Consider the following 15,213-nt stretch of genomic DNA (forward strand, 5'->3'; position numbering starts at 1 on the left):
GACACACAAACACTCACACACACAAACACTCACACACACAGAAACGCTCACACACACACAGAAATGCTTCAGAAACGCTCACACACACACACACACACACACACACACGCTTCAGAAACACTCAGACACACAAACACTCACACACACAAACACTCACACACACAGAAACGCTCACACACACACAGAAACGCTTCAGAAACGCTTCAGAAACGCTCACACACACACACACACACACACACTTCAGAAACACTCAGACACACAAACGCTCACACACACAGAAATGCTCACACACACACACACGCTTCAGAAACACAGACACACAAACACTCACAGAAACGCTCACACACACACAGAAACGCTTCAGAAACGCTTCAGAAACGCTCTCACACACACACACTTCAGAAACACTCAGACACACAAACACTCACACACACTGAAACTTCACACACACACACACACACACACACACACACACACACACACACACACACACACACACACACACACACACACACACACACGCTTCAGAAACACTCAGACACACAAACACTCACACACACTGAAACTTTCACACACACACACACACACACACACACACACACACAGAAACGCTTCAGAAACGCTCTCACACACACACACACACACACACACACACACACAGAAACACTCACATACACACACAGACGCGCTTCAGAAACGCTCACACACACACAGAAACGCTTCAGAAACACTCAGACATACAAACACTCGCGCACACACAGAAACGCTCACACACACACACACGCGCTTCAGAAACGCTCTCACACACACACACACACAGAAACACTCAGACACACAAAAACGCTAACACACACAGAAACGCTTCAGAAACGCTCACACACACACGCGCTTCAGAAACGCTCACACACACACACACAGAAACGCTTCAGAAACACTCAGACACACAAAAACGCTCACACACACAGAAACACTAACACACACACACACACACACGCTTCAGAAACGCTCACACACACAGAAACGCTTCAGAAACGCTCACACACACAGAAACACTCACATACACACACAGACACGCTTCAGAAACTCTCATACTCCAGGACTGTTTGGTCACCTGATCCGTGACGTCGTAAACGACGATGATCCCGTGAGCTCCTCTGTAGTAGCTGGACGTGATGGTGCGGAATCGCTCCTGACCCGCGGTGTCCCACTGTTAACACAACAAACACACACACGTTCAGCAAACACACACACATATCAAGCAGCACAACTGTGTTCAACACTGACAATAATCAGAAATCCTCATATTAGATGATTTCTGAAGGATCATGTGACACTGAAGACTGGAGTAATGATGCTGAAAATTCAGCTTTGATCACAGGAATAAATTACACTTTAACCATTTATTCACATAGAAAACTTATTTCAAATTATACTAATATTTCACTGTTTTGACTATTTCTGATTAAATAAATGCAGAAGAGACTCTTACGAAACCATTAAAACATCTCAAGCTGGTGTAATTAACGAGTCTTACGGCAGTGCTGAAACTCAAATGTGTGTCACTAGCCCCGTTTACATGTAGCATTGTATTCCGATTATAACCAGTTTAAAAGTCCAATCAGAATGAAAATGCTCCATGTCAACACCTCAATCAGAATAGAAATGCTCAAACCGATTGAAATTTCAGTCGGATTGAAGGGGGTGGAATAAACCTTTTCATGAACCGATCAAACGAAAGATTACACCATGTAAACGATCTGATCCGATTACTTTGAGTGAACGTCTTTCTGCGCATGCCTGGTTTTGCGCCAGATAATTCTGTCAGCTAACATAATGCCTTCTGTTTGTGATCCGATGTGGATTCTGATCACCGTATAATAATATTTATACCCGATGCAAAAAACTATGCACGCTAACTAGTGATGCTCCGATCAGCATTTTTGGGGCCGATCACCGATTACCGATCACCAAAATCATGATCTGCCGATTGCCGATCACTGCCGATCACAGAATGGAAATATGCTAGAGTCAAGAAAATCTTGAAGAACCACCAATATTTATTTAATTGTAGTTAGAAAACAAGATAACATAAGGCTACTGTAGGCCACCTTTTCCAAATAAGGCACAGTATAATTTTTCAAAACAAAGAGGGGTCAGGCAGACTACAATGGATGTAGTTGAGGAACTAACTACATCAGATCCAAAAAATAAAATAATGACAATGACATTTGAGGTTATTAAAACAGTAAGTCCCGCCCCTCGACTGCCAAAAATAAAAGTGTTCGAGCGAGCAAAATCAGCAGGCGAGAGGAGATCAAGCGCGAGAGTGTGGGGAATGATCATGCGCGCTCGCGAGGGCAGAGATGTCATGCGCCCGCGCAGGGTTTGAATGAGCTCGCGAGTTCCCGTTTCCTCGCGCGTAGATCTGTTATCCTCTCGCGGATGTCATTTACCGCGCGCGCCAGCATCAGTTGTGCGCTCGTTTATAATTGCCATTGAATTGCCGTCATAGGAGAACTAATTTTGCCACTGTTAAGCAAGCTCTGCTCTGCTGTTGTGTTGCAGCGCATGCGGAAAAGTTGCGCGAGTTATTTACGTCACGTGATCGGCTTTTTTGATCGGCGCTTTTGGGGGTTGCCGATCAAGCTATTTTTTGCCAATATCGGCCGATCATGATCGGCGGCCGATCAATCGGAGCATCACTAACGCTAACCATTACCACAGTAAACATGGTAAATATGAACGCTTGAAGAAATCAGACAAATCATATAAGTTATCATAATCCTGTTTTTATTTGATCTGTCAGTAGCCTATGTCTCGGACTATCCTCTTTTTCTTTGACTGAAAATCTGTATCCTTCTGGGAGAGAGTGCTAAAGCTCCTCAGGTCATATTTTTGGTGGCATATTTGTAGAAATTATCATTCTTTCTAAATGTGATGTAAATATGTCCTGTAACTATAGGCTACCAAATAAACAGAAACAGACGCGACTGAATAAGGTGCGTGTCCTCTTTCTTTTTGTGAACGTTCACAAACGTCATAAACGGTAAACCACTTTATTTCTGTGTGACTAATGTGCAATTTTGACACAAATTAATTCATTATGATCAATGTATCGCTTTTTATTGTAAACCTGTGGTAAAACATCTATTCTTGGGCTTTAAATATTCAATTAAAAATGCCAGAAAACGGTCGCTCTTGTTTTGCGATCACGCTGTTTCCAGTGATTTCTTTCTGATCAGTTTTCTGATAAAACGTCCATTTTGTTGGTGAAATGATGGGTTTGTGTGACGTTGTTCCAGAGAGGCGTGTTACGGGCGTGTTTTAGTGAAGCGCTGTGGAGCTTCTGACCCGACAGTGGAAACGCAGCAGATTTTGGGCACGGTTAGCCTGGCAGGGCCCGTTTATGGCTCGAAACGCGGTTAATGCCTACAACTAACGCAACGATTAAGTGATGCACCATCTTGACAGGATTGAAAACGTGGGAAATAATGAGCTTCCAGATCCGGCAGACAAGCTGTGTGCGCATGTCACAAAATGATTTGGATTGAAAGCGTCAGCACATGTAAACACCAGATCGGTTTAGATAACATCCCATGTAAACAGTCAACCGGAATCCGTCAATCAGAACGATCTCAATCAGAATAGCAAAAAAGTGTGCATGTAAACGGGGCTAGTGTGATGTGCATGCTGGGAATGTGACGTGTGCTTGCGTTGCGTTACGAACTCATGAAGTCAAGCTTGTGTAACGAGAGGCGGCGAGTGTGTGTGAGCCGTTATAGTGAGCTCTTACGATCTGTAGTTTGATGGTCTTCCCGTCCAGTTCTATCGTCCGGATCTTGAAGTCCACCCCGATTGTGCTGATGTAGCTCTCCGTGTACGTGTCATCCTGAGGAGAGTCAAGACACCTTTATCTATACAGCGCTTTAAACAATACAGATTCAGTTTCAAAGCAGCTTTACAGAGATAACAGCAAAATAATAGTTTGTTTCTAGAAGAAAATAGCGTCACAGTCCAGCTTAAGTAAGTTCAGTGACGGTTCATGTTTGTTGTAGAAAAGTTATTAATTTAGTTAATATACAGCCGCTCTTGAGTAAACCGTGATGTCATCGTCCAGCTCATAATGTTGTCAATGCAGGCAGATCAATAATATTGCTGGATATTAAATGAAATGTTACATTTAAAAGCACACTCAACAACACAACTCAAGGTTTCTCTCACACCAGCTGTTTCCATTCAAAGTTGCAAAATTAAAATGGAATATTGCATAAACATTTGATAATAAAGCATTGTTTCCATCTTGTATTCAAGAGAACAAAATCATCACTTCCTGGGAAACTGGCACACAATATCTGTAATAAACATTAGGGATGCACGATATATTGGCCACCATATCGCTATCGGCAGATGTGTTCATTTATAATGTTATCGTTATCAGCCTGATACGAAAATTAGGATAATTAATGTATTATGTCCTTCAGCTGAGACGCTTGAGAGACGCACTGTTCAACATGAGGGTTTAATATTGCTTGAAATATGATTGGAATCACTTCAAAAAAGGAAAATACAGTAAAGAGCAACATGTGCAGCGCAAGTCTGTCATATCGGCCACTGAACATGATAAGGCTCTCAAAATGTACAGAAAAATTTGGATTTAGATTTATCTGCTAATATATCAGTTTATCAAATATAAATGATTGGTTATCGGTATCGGACAAAATGTTCAAATCGTTCCATCCCTTATAAAAATGGAAGTTGCTGAAATCGTGAAAGAAACTGTGGCTCTTTTAATAAACTCTGTCATGTTCTCTGGCGTTCAGATGCTGGAGTCTGTGAACAATCATGTGAGTCGCTTCTGGAGGAATTAAACCAAATCATTCTGATCACAGACTTCGACTCAGAGCCATCAACATCTGAGATGCTGTGATGCGATTGGTCCTCTGATTAGTCCAGTCATCCAATCACAGCCTCTTTTGAGGCAAAGTCACGCAAGTTTGTTGTGCATTGAGGGATTTATTCAGCAAATGTGTTTCCATCGCAGTTCGTGTCTTATTATCGGATACAAAAGAAAAAAAAGGAAAAAAAAACCTTTATGTGTATCTAGGAGTTTCCATCCCAAAATGCGCATAAACATGGTGGGTGGAAACACAGCTATTGAATGGATTTGAACAAATAAACCAGGTAAACTGGAAGTGCCGCCCCTCCCGACCCAGTCAGGCCGAAGACATGCACCCTTCACCTTTATCATCAAGCTCTTTGACAGTCAAATCACCGGTGCAATAAGAGCCACTATCTGTGTGTGTGTGAGCAGTATCTTGATGGCAGGCTAATAACTCACAGCGAAACGCAGCAGAAGGCAGGACTTCCCGACGCCCGAGTCTCCGATCAGCAGGAGTTTGAACAGGTAATCGCTGAGAGAGAGAGAGAGAGAGAGAGAGAGAGAGAGAGAGAGAGAGAGGATTCAGATTATAACATCTATCAGTAATCACTTCTGGTCAGTTGTCATGTGTGACGTGGAGCTGGGAGTTACGTTACGCAACATGTGTGTGTGTGTGTGTGTGTCATCATGTCTCAACATTACACATGTGTTAAATGAATCTGACGAGGGAAATAATGGAGATAAAAAGAGGAATACCTCATCTCTACCCACAAATAATCACAAGAAAACGGTGCGGAAATAACGTCATGAAGCAAAACTTCTGATTTCGATGTAAATTATGATCTGGACAGGTTTCCAGAGTCACATTCTTCAATTTCATTGTATTACCATCACTTTACCATGGTAAACCCACAGACTCTGACAGTGGTGTGGTAACAGGTGATTTAATTACCCATCAGCCCCTACAACAAAACTCAACATGTCACACTGTCAGTAAGTTCAGGCCCGAGATCACATTTCATGATCCACTTCCTGACAGTAGTTTGATCAGCCCGAGGATGATTTATTTCATTATTAACATGATCTGACGTGTCATTACGTAGATCATTTCTTCAGTTTCATTCTTTACTTATCGGTTTCCTAACGACGTGGCACTCGAGTGTGTCGGAAACAGCCCGACAGTTATGTTATGCATCATTATTACAAGTATTACTATACATATCTAGCTATAAACATATTTATTTATAATAATATTTTTTAAACCAAATCGAAACGGCTCCCGGTTGTTTGATCTGCTTGAACAAGAGCGTAGTTGTGATACAAAACAAATTAATCCTGATATATAAAGTCAGCATTTAGTTCACTTTAATATTTTGTTTAGTTAACACTGCCATGGTTTCTGTAAATATTAATAAAGCAGGTGACGAGTGCGCGTTCATGTGTTTGATGTGTCATCAGCGCTTTTTTTTTTCTTCACACAAACTTACTATTCAGGATTCATGATGGACAACACACGGAAACTCCCGCTTTATCTGCCGTTTTCTTCCCCGCGACGAGTGCAGTTAATGTTCGAGACTCGTTTGCCGGTGATATCCGTTATTGTTCGGTGTTAAAAGCGGTTTTAGGAGAGAAACGAGCGGAACCGGGATCCGGACACAGAAAAATGGCCACTCGACAGTGAAGCTGGAATAACTAGAGTCGATGAACGGTCACTTTCACTGCACGACCCGCCAAAATAAAAGTCCTGACAAATAAACGACTAATAACATATGCTTGTTATTATTTATATTTTTATATATAAATGACATTTTGAAAATATCATGATTCATTATTTACATTTTATATATCCGAAAATATTTTTGGCGAAAATATTTTATTACACATGGCATATTATGGAGTTAATTTGGATGAATGTTTTTGGAGAGTTTACAAACGACCTTTATTCTGTAAGAAAACGCAAAAAGTTTATTTAAAGGCCCACTGAAGTGCCTTACTACAAATGTGTTGATATAATTTCCACTGAAACAGGAAGACAGACATGTCAAACAGCCCCACCCCTTTTATTTTTTAAATTAGCCAATAGCGTTTAGTTTATATCACAGCTCAGAGCCATTGAGCTTGATAAAGCCGCAGTTTCCTCCTGATCTCTAACCATTTCTCCTTCTAATCTCCTCCATGTTGCTTTGAAATACAGCATTCTGTGTTGAATTCAAATTATAGTCTGATAAATTTTCTAGTCTGCGGCGACTCGATCATATGATCTGCTCTGTGTATCGTGTCTCAGGACCGGAGCTGCGGCGGTTCGATTGACACTAATGTGAAACCAAACTTCATTCGCCTCAATGGAAAGCATATTTAATCGTTCTTTAAATGTCTGAATCGTTCCCCATCCCATATAAAGTGCACTACTTGCCATTCATCATGCAGAAATAGCAAATGTGTGAACAAGTGACTGATTTCAGCTGCAGCTTCAGCATCTATATGTATAATGTAGGGGGCGGGGCTTTAGATTCTATAGTATAGAGCATTTGATTGGACAGAAAATCTTATGAGAAGCTGAAGTGCAGAGTGACGTCATCAAAATCATTGATCCATATTGGCGGAAGTGAGAGTCTGTACGTTTTGAACGCTTATATCCTCTAAATGTGAATTTTGCCATTGTTTTTGGAGCACACTATCTTATAAATAACAGTACATATTCAGACTAAAAGCCAAAAAAAGTCAAACATTTTTCAAAAAACTAAATGTGTTTAGCTTTCAAAGGTTTTTGGTTGAGCTGACCAGCATCTGCGTGCAAAATAAGACTGTGTTTCTCACGCAACAATTTCCGGCCAAATTTTGAATATTTGAATCGATCATGAGCGAAGCCCCCTGCCCTGATTATCCTTGTAGAGGTGCATCACTAAACACACAAACTGACGTCTTGTGAAGCACATCAACGGTTTCATCCTCGAGATGGCGCTACAATCCAGTCATAAACACTGTAGTCCAGCAACATTGAGTGGTCTGTCAGTTTAACACAAGAGTCATTATCATGAAATCTCCCTGTCGGACTAATGAAAGGTGTGAGAGTTGCCGAAGACTGTCTCATAGTGGAGCACATATTCTTTCTCTGGTTTGCTTTTGGTGATTTTTCCACAACAAAAATCTTTACCTCATGAAAGGGTCCGAAGTTCAGAGTTAATGCTAATGTGTTTAGCTCGTCATTTATGTCAGATTTTGGCAGTGGCTTCTGATCTTGACCCGTCTTTGAACTGGTCTGAATGGAGGGGAAAGGCTTTTCCCTTATCCAAACACACACACACACACACACACACACACACACACACACACACACACACACACACACAGGCTCACACTCTCTACGACCCTACAAATGCTATTAATACACCTGTCTGGTGACTGCTGAAGAGAGAATGAGTGCTAGGACAGATATGGACAATGTCGATGGTGTTGTGCTGCGCCTGCGTTTATTGCTTTATTGTTCAGATTTGATATATAAAAAGCTTGAGGTTAAGTGCTGTTTTCCTGTGTTTGTTTGCACACGTGCCGGTCATTGTTTTGTTTTCCCTGAGCCAGACACACATAAAGCCCCAATCAACCCCTCAGGCTTCTTCTTCTGCTCCTCCACAACATGAGCTCAGTGATGATGCTGTACAAGAACTGAGGGAACAACTATCTTCATGATCCCAGAATTACTTTTTAAAGTGACTGTAGTGTGTTGCACAGGTGAGCATGTGTGTGTGTTCCACTGACGGAATCAGAGCATCTCAAACGGCTTCTGTTGCAGAGCCAATGTTGCAGAGACTGTGTGTGAGAGAGAGTGAATGTGTGTGTGTGTGTGTGTGTGTGTGTGTGTGTGTGTGTGTGTGTGTGTGTGTGTGTGTGTGAGAGAGAGGGAGAGTGTGTGTGTGTGAAAGAGAGAGGGAGAGTGTGTGTGTGTTTTCTGGTGGGGAAATTAGAGGGGTGTGTTTAACATTTCAAGACAAGGAGAGGGACAGTGTGATTGACAGGTGAGGGTGGTGATGTCACAAAGATGCAGTATAAAAGGTAAATGTGGGGCAAAACTGATAATCTGAGCTTATTTGGGGAGTTTTCCAAACACAACCAGTCACACACTCTTCAGAAGCGGACGCTGATATCGGTAAGAGCTTGACTGGACTTTATAATGTTTTGAGCAAAAGTTAGGATGTAAATGACTACATTTTTCATTATTTTAACACTTAAAATGCTTTGAAAAGCAACAAAATTAAGTCTACTCGTGATATTTCAAATTATAATACTACTTTTTAAAATTCTTTTGTAGTAGAATTTGATTGAGAGGGTAAACTATAATTTAAAAAGTTAAAATTAAGCTTACAATTTTTAGCTTTGAAGCAGAATTCATTGAGACAATGTAAAATAAAACTTTAAATAAAATTCAAAAGTAAAATTATAGTTTGTTAAAGAATTTAATGAGAAAGTGAAAACTAGTAAAACAATTATTAAAAGTAAAAATTACATAATTTCAACGCAGAAGTTTTTATTTTACAAAAGATGAAAGAAAATTGCACATCAAAGTCCAAATTGAATTAAAATAGCAGAATTTGTTTGAGAAGAGTAAATGTAAGTTAAACTTAGAAACTCTAGTTTTTAAGTAGAATTCATTGAGACAGGATTAGTTAAAACTAAGTTTTAGTTTAAATTAAACTCAAAAGTACCATTTTAGTTTGTTACAGAATTTTATGAGAAAAAAAAAAAAAAAAAGATTGAGTAAAATTTTAATGCAGAAGTTTATATTTTACAAAAGGAAAACTTTTGCAATGAAATAAAAATGCACATAGAAGTCCAAATTGAATTCAAATAGCAGAATTAGTTTGAGAAGGGTACATTTAAGTTAAACTTAAAAGTTGAATTGTAGTTTTTAAGCAGAATTCATTGAGACAGGATAAAATAGTCAAATAAAACTTAAAATAACAAAGTTAAGATTAAACTCAAAAGTAAAATTATAGTTTGTGACAGAGTTTGTTGGGAAAGTGAAAACTTAAAATTAAAAATTCAGTAAAAATGTCCCTGCAGAAGAAGGGAAAACGTCTGCGATGGAAGGAAAAACACGCACAGAAAAAAATCCAAATTGAATTTGAAAGAGCAGAATTTGTTTGAGAAAGAAAGAAAGAAAGAAAGAAAAGAGTAGTGAAAGAGTTAAAAGCCGCTGATTTATTATCTTCTAAACTGAGATGATGGATCTTCAGTGTTTCACATCACTACAGGCGTTCAGATGTACAGTAACAGTTTACCTTGATCAATGCAAACAATTAGACAAGCCGAATGCAGACAAAATGTGCAAAATGTTGACTAAAATTTACTTCTTTTTTTTTTTTATTCTTTATTTATTAAACATTTTATGTGTGTAACAATTTACAACAAAGCCCAAGATCTGCCCATAATCATAAGACAAAAAAAAAAATATATATATATATATATATATATATATATGAGACAATAAAATAAAGCTGTGACCAAAAACAATATATAGAAGGATCTCAAAAATCAAATCTCAAGATTTCAAACTTTTTGATAAAATCTGAATTAGGTCCGTCCAAAATTGTATTGTCCGTCTGGTGACGCACAGTGAACCTATTTTAAGAGGCTAATGTCAAACAGACAGTCTCTAAAAACACTCATACACGCACAATACCCCATAACCTCCCCATATACGAGTGAAGAGGTCGCTTTAGGATGGCTTAGACATGGATATATATGTGTTTGTTTTGTTGTGATGCTTCTTTTGTGTGTGTGTGGATGGTTTCAAGGTTGCATTGCAACTTTTATGTCAAATAAACTCAAACTCAAGAAATAATGCAATGCACACACAATATTCTTTCAGCTAAGCGTGAACCTTCGGCATGTGCTCCTCTGACTGGCACACACACACACTTCAACATGCGCTCTATGATCCAAACGCCTGAGATGTGTTGCGCTTGGGATGGTTCTTCAGGACAGGTGTGTGTGTGTGTGTGTGTGTGTGTGTGTCTAACTTGTCTTGTCTTGCACAGACGATGTCCGATCATGAGCTGGTCCTGAAGTGCTGGGGAGCCGTGGAGGCCGATTACACGGGTCACGGGGGGGAGGTTCTGACCCGGTTAGTTCCTGACTCCACACACACATCTGAACGTGTGTTCTCCCCGGGTCTGGCTAATGTTCTCTCTCTCTCTTCAGCTTGTTTAAGGAGTATCCGGACACACTGAAGCTCTTCCCAAAGTTTGTGGGCATCTCTCAGGCGGATCTGGCGGGGAACAAGGCGGTGGCGGCCCACGGGGCGACCGTCCTGAAGAAACTGGGGGAACTCCTGAAGGCCAAAGGGGATCACGCTGCCCTCCTCAAACCACTGGCCGACACACACGCCAAAACACACAAGATCGCCCTCAACAACTTCAGGGTAACGCAGGACATCTTCACTGGACACTGACGGTCTTAATCTTTTGAAACTAGTGAACTAGTGAACACTGCCTAGACAGCATCCTAACACAACTAGTAGCCTACCTTAATATATATATATATAGTAAAAAAAACAAATTACATTTTAAAGTAAAAAAAAGCTATATTTCATTGCAAAAACAGAAAGAAAATGAAACAAAATATTACATTTTTAATATTATAATATTCAATTATATTTTGGAGCAGAAAGTTTTTAGAAAGGTAAAACTAGCACTGAACTAAAACCCTCATAAGTGACCGACTGTGAATGCTGATCATTAATTTTATAAAAATAAATTATGCCATTGACATTAGCATGTTACCAGGCTAGCATCACCATACTAAAAATACACAATCAGCACACATCAGTTCTGGACACAATCCACCATGCTTGAAAACGCAAAGTGCTGAAGTCCTTCTGACTTTCATTCGCCCGCTGACGGATCTGGTGTATTCTTAGAACCACACACACTTTCCCTCGTAAATAGTTTCTCGTGAGACGAATCGCCAACCTTCCTCTCTCTCTCTCTCTCTCTCTCTCTCTCTCTCTCTCTCTTTCAAACTTTTGAACTGTTTGCTGGGCCAAGCTAAACTGGCCATTTATAATACCAGGAAACATAAAATTGAACAAGATGAGTTTTTCAATTCAGTGAAATCTAGAATTGTAACTGATTTTCAATATTTTAAAGCCATGAATGATCTGTTTCTTTTGATCACGTTTGGTGCAATACGGGGGCTTTGTGTGAGATTATTGATGTTAAGATAATTAACATCTTAAAGGGGTGGTTCGGGGTTTTTGACATCGGACCTCATTTTTAAGTCAGCCTGGTTGTTATTCATCAGTGGAGACATTTTTTTTTCAAAATTATCCAGTCCTTATATTTGGATAGTTAGCCGATGCTAGGCTAGCGCGAGTCAATGGTATATGTTAGCCAGCCATTAAAAACCGTTTTACCCACTCCACAGTGCACCAAACGCAAATCAATTATAACACTAGACTATCGATGCAAATGTCCGTTGAGAGAATAATGTTAGAAATCAAACTTACCTTTCATCTCAATGATCCCAAAGGAACTAGTTTCTCAGCAGCTGCGGAATTTTACTTTGCTCCGGTTAGTAATGCGGCAAAAAGTAAACACAGAACAGAAGCGCACTACAGTCGTTACATCCAGCTAACGTTAGCTAGCATTCCTCAGCGATATCAAAGTCGCGGCAGGTAAATACACTTGTGTACCGGCTCACTCGGTTGCCTAGGTAATCAATATCACTCCGCTGCTGCTGTAGACAAGGCTTATGATTACAGGGAACAAATTATAACTAATGCAATGTGATGAAAAGGTAAGTTTGATTTCTAACATTATTCTCTCAACGGACATATACATCGATAGTCTAGTGTTATAATTGATTTGCGTTTGGTGCACTGTGGAGTGGGTAAAACGGTTTTTAATGGCTGGCTAACATATACCATTGACTCGCGCTAGCCTAGCATCGGCTAACTATCCAAATATAAGGACTAGATAATTTTTTTTTTTAAATGTCTCCACTGATGAATAACAACCAGGCTGACTTAAAAATGAGGTCCGATGTCAAAAATCCCGAACCACCCCTTTAAGATAATTGTGTCTTGTCTGTTCTGATTTTATATTTAACCGTGTGTTAATTGACTGGACAATGTTTTAAATTTTGTAATAAATGGATTTTGAAATTCAAGTTCTCTCTCTCTCTCTCTCTCTCTCTCTCTCGGTCTCTCTCTCTCTACACTCTCTCTCTCTCTCTCTCTCTCTCTCTCTCTCTCTCCACTCTCTTTCGGTCTCTCTCTCTCTGTCTCTCTCTCCACTCTCTTTCTGTCTCTCTCTCCACTCTCTTTCTGTCTCTCTCTCTCTACTCTCTTTCTGTCTCTCTCTCTCTAAACTCTCTCTCCACTCTCGTTCGGTCTCTCTCTCTCTCTCTCTCTCTCTCTCTCTCTCAGCTGATCACGGAGGTGCTGGTGAAGGTGATGGAGGAGAAGGCCGGGCTCGACCCCGCGGGCCAGAGTGCGCTCCGGAAGGTCATGGACGTCGTCATCGGTGACATCGACGGCTACTATAAGGAGGTCGGATTCGCCGGTTAAAGAAAACCTCAAGGAAGCCGGGCTCGAGGAAAATCTTGCTAAAAGCACTCAGCTTGTTATCGCCACTAGTTCCTATGCAGCTAATCAGATTAAAACCCATCCAGAGAACAAATCATGTTTAGAACCCAAACACACTGCAACTCTATTTGTTATTGTATGTAAATGTGCCTCAGAAAGAACAGAGCCAATCACGTCAGGTTTAGAACGTCACCTGATCCGATGATGTCATCATAACACTAACAGTGACTTTATAATAATAGTAATAATTCATTACATTTATATAGCGCTTTCCTTGGCACTCAAAGCGCTTTACATACTTTAGGTGTGTTAGGGTCTCAAGAGGAGCCTGAAACTATCTAAATTGTGAGTGATTGCACATAAAAATAAATAAATAAATATATATATATTTTGGGGGAAAATATTATTATTGAAAACTAAATTTTATTCCAGTGACGCTTCTCTTATTTCTAAAGGCCATATGGATCATAAACATGCAACTATTTTGTTTCTCTACACTTGCTTTGTCTTACTACTATTAACCTGCATAATAAATCATATTCAAGACTTCGCTTTTGTAATGCGACACTTATCAATAAACATCGCTTTTACCTGCTGAAAAACTGATTCATGTGTCGTTATTTGTCATTTATGCATTAAAAACAGTTTTCACACTATTTTTGAATTATTATATCTGCCTTTCCAGACAGCAACATAGTGTCGGCCCAGATCCGGTACAATACATGTGGATAACACGCGTGCCGGATGTGGGCAGACACTGTGTTGCTGTCTGGGATATGATTAAAGTCGGGGTGTTTTATGGTTAATGAGCATCATAAGGATTATGCACATGTGTTTATTCTAATCTGGTGTGTCAGTCTTTTGGCCTGATCTGGGTCTGGAATGGGATTTATTAATGACATTGTGACCCCTACACTTTGTTAAGGGCATGTGCTAAATCTCAGCCTTTGGTTTTTCTGTTGACCAGTCTTTCTAAGTAATCTTTATCCTCAGAAAAGCGTGGGTCAATCTGTAACCGTGCTCAAACTCACACGCTCACGGTCACTCACAGTTTTCCATGTCGTTCCTGGACGTTTGTGGACGTGACTGAAGCCACAGAGTTTTCCTGTGGGCGATAACGCTGGCTTTTACTTCACCGTTGAGCCGAGAGACGTGTAATGAGCATGTGTGAAGCTCTCCCCGCGGGTTTGACTCGTTGTCACACTAGACGTGACAACAGTCACTCACACACACACATATGACGGTTGCATTTTATTTTAAGGTGTCATTGTTACAGTGTAATTATATATTTAAGCACTGAGTAATATTAATTAACTACACGTACTTATTTTAGGGTAAGGGTAGGATTAGGTTGAGGGTTAGTTTCATGTAATTATGCATTATTTACTGTTATTACTATGGTAAGTATATGTAACAATAAAGTGTTACTGATATGACTAACATAAAGTGCATCAGTTTGAGCTCTAATATCTCAGTTATTTCTCAGTTGATATCTCAGATGCATAGCAATAAGTTTGAAGACGACGTTGCCGGAAGTGTTGTAGCTCTATACTCATGTATGTCTATTATTGACTCAAATGTTTATTTCTCAATAGAAATGAAGACACAATTTGAGACAAAGTTGATAGTTGAGTGAAAGTCCCCCGAGCAACTCGTGAGCATGAAGAGTTTGAGCTCTGATCGCCGGTTTGATGCCTCTCTCCTCCTCAATACCAGCATTGTTCCCGAGGTCCGCTGAAAGGGAGCATCT

At 40.0% G+C, this 15,213-nt stretch overlaps 2 protein-coding genes across 2 annotated transcripts; one reads left to right on the forward strand and one right to left on the reverse strand.

Annotated features, from left to right (window-relative positions):
- Window positions 1-991: 991 nt before the first annotated feature.
- On the reverse strand, window positions 992-6,575 carry LOC309492072 (uncharacterized protein). Its single transcript, XM_082191085.1, has 4 exons — window positions 6,367-6,575; window positions 5,339-5,411; window positions 3,794-3,889; window positions 992-1,207 (listed from the first exon to the last, which is right to left on the reverse strand). The coding sequence occupies exons 1-4, from the start codon at window positions 6,378-6,380 to the stop codon at window positions 1,007-1,009; spliced, it is 384 nt and encodes a 127-aa protein (XP_082047211.1). The 5' UTR covers window positions 6,381-6,575; the 3' UTR covers window positions 992-1,006.
- Window positions 6,576-8,875: 2,300 nt separating this feature from the next.
- On the forward strand, window positions 8,876-14,065 carry LOC309492071 (myoglobin-like). The gene is made up of 4 exons (XM_082191084.1): window positions 8,876-9,023; window positions 10,915-11,000; window positions 11,078-11,297; window positions 13,305-14,065. The coding sequence occupies exons 1-4, from the start codon at window positions 8,934-8,936 to the stop codon at window positions 13,443-13,445; spliced, it is 537 nt and encodes a 178-aa protein (XP_082047210.1). The 5' UTR covers window positions 8,876-8,933; the 3' UTR covers window positions 13,446-14,065.
- Window positions 14,066-15,213: the final 1,148 nt, after the last annotated feature.

The sequence above is a fragment of the Leuciscus leuciscus genome (assembly GCF_965113295.1).
Source record: "Leuciscus leuciscus genome assembly, contig: HAP1_SCAFFOLD_917, whole genome shotgun sequence".
NCBI lineage: Eukaryota > Metazoa > Chordata > Actinopteri > Cypriniformes > Leuciscidae > Leuciscus > Leuciscus leuciscus.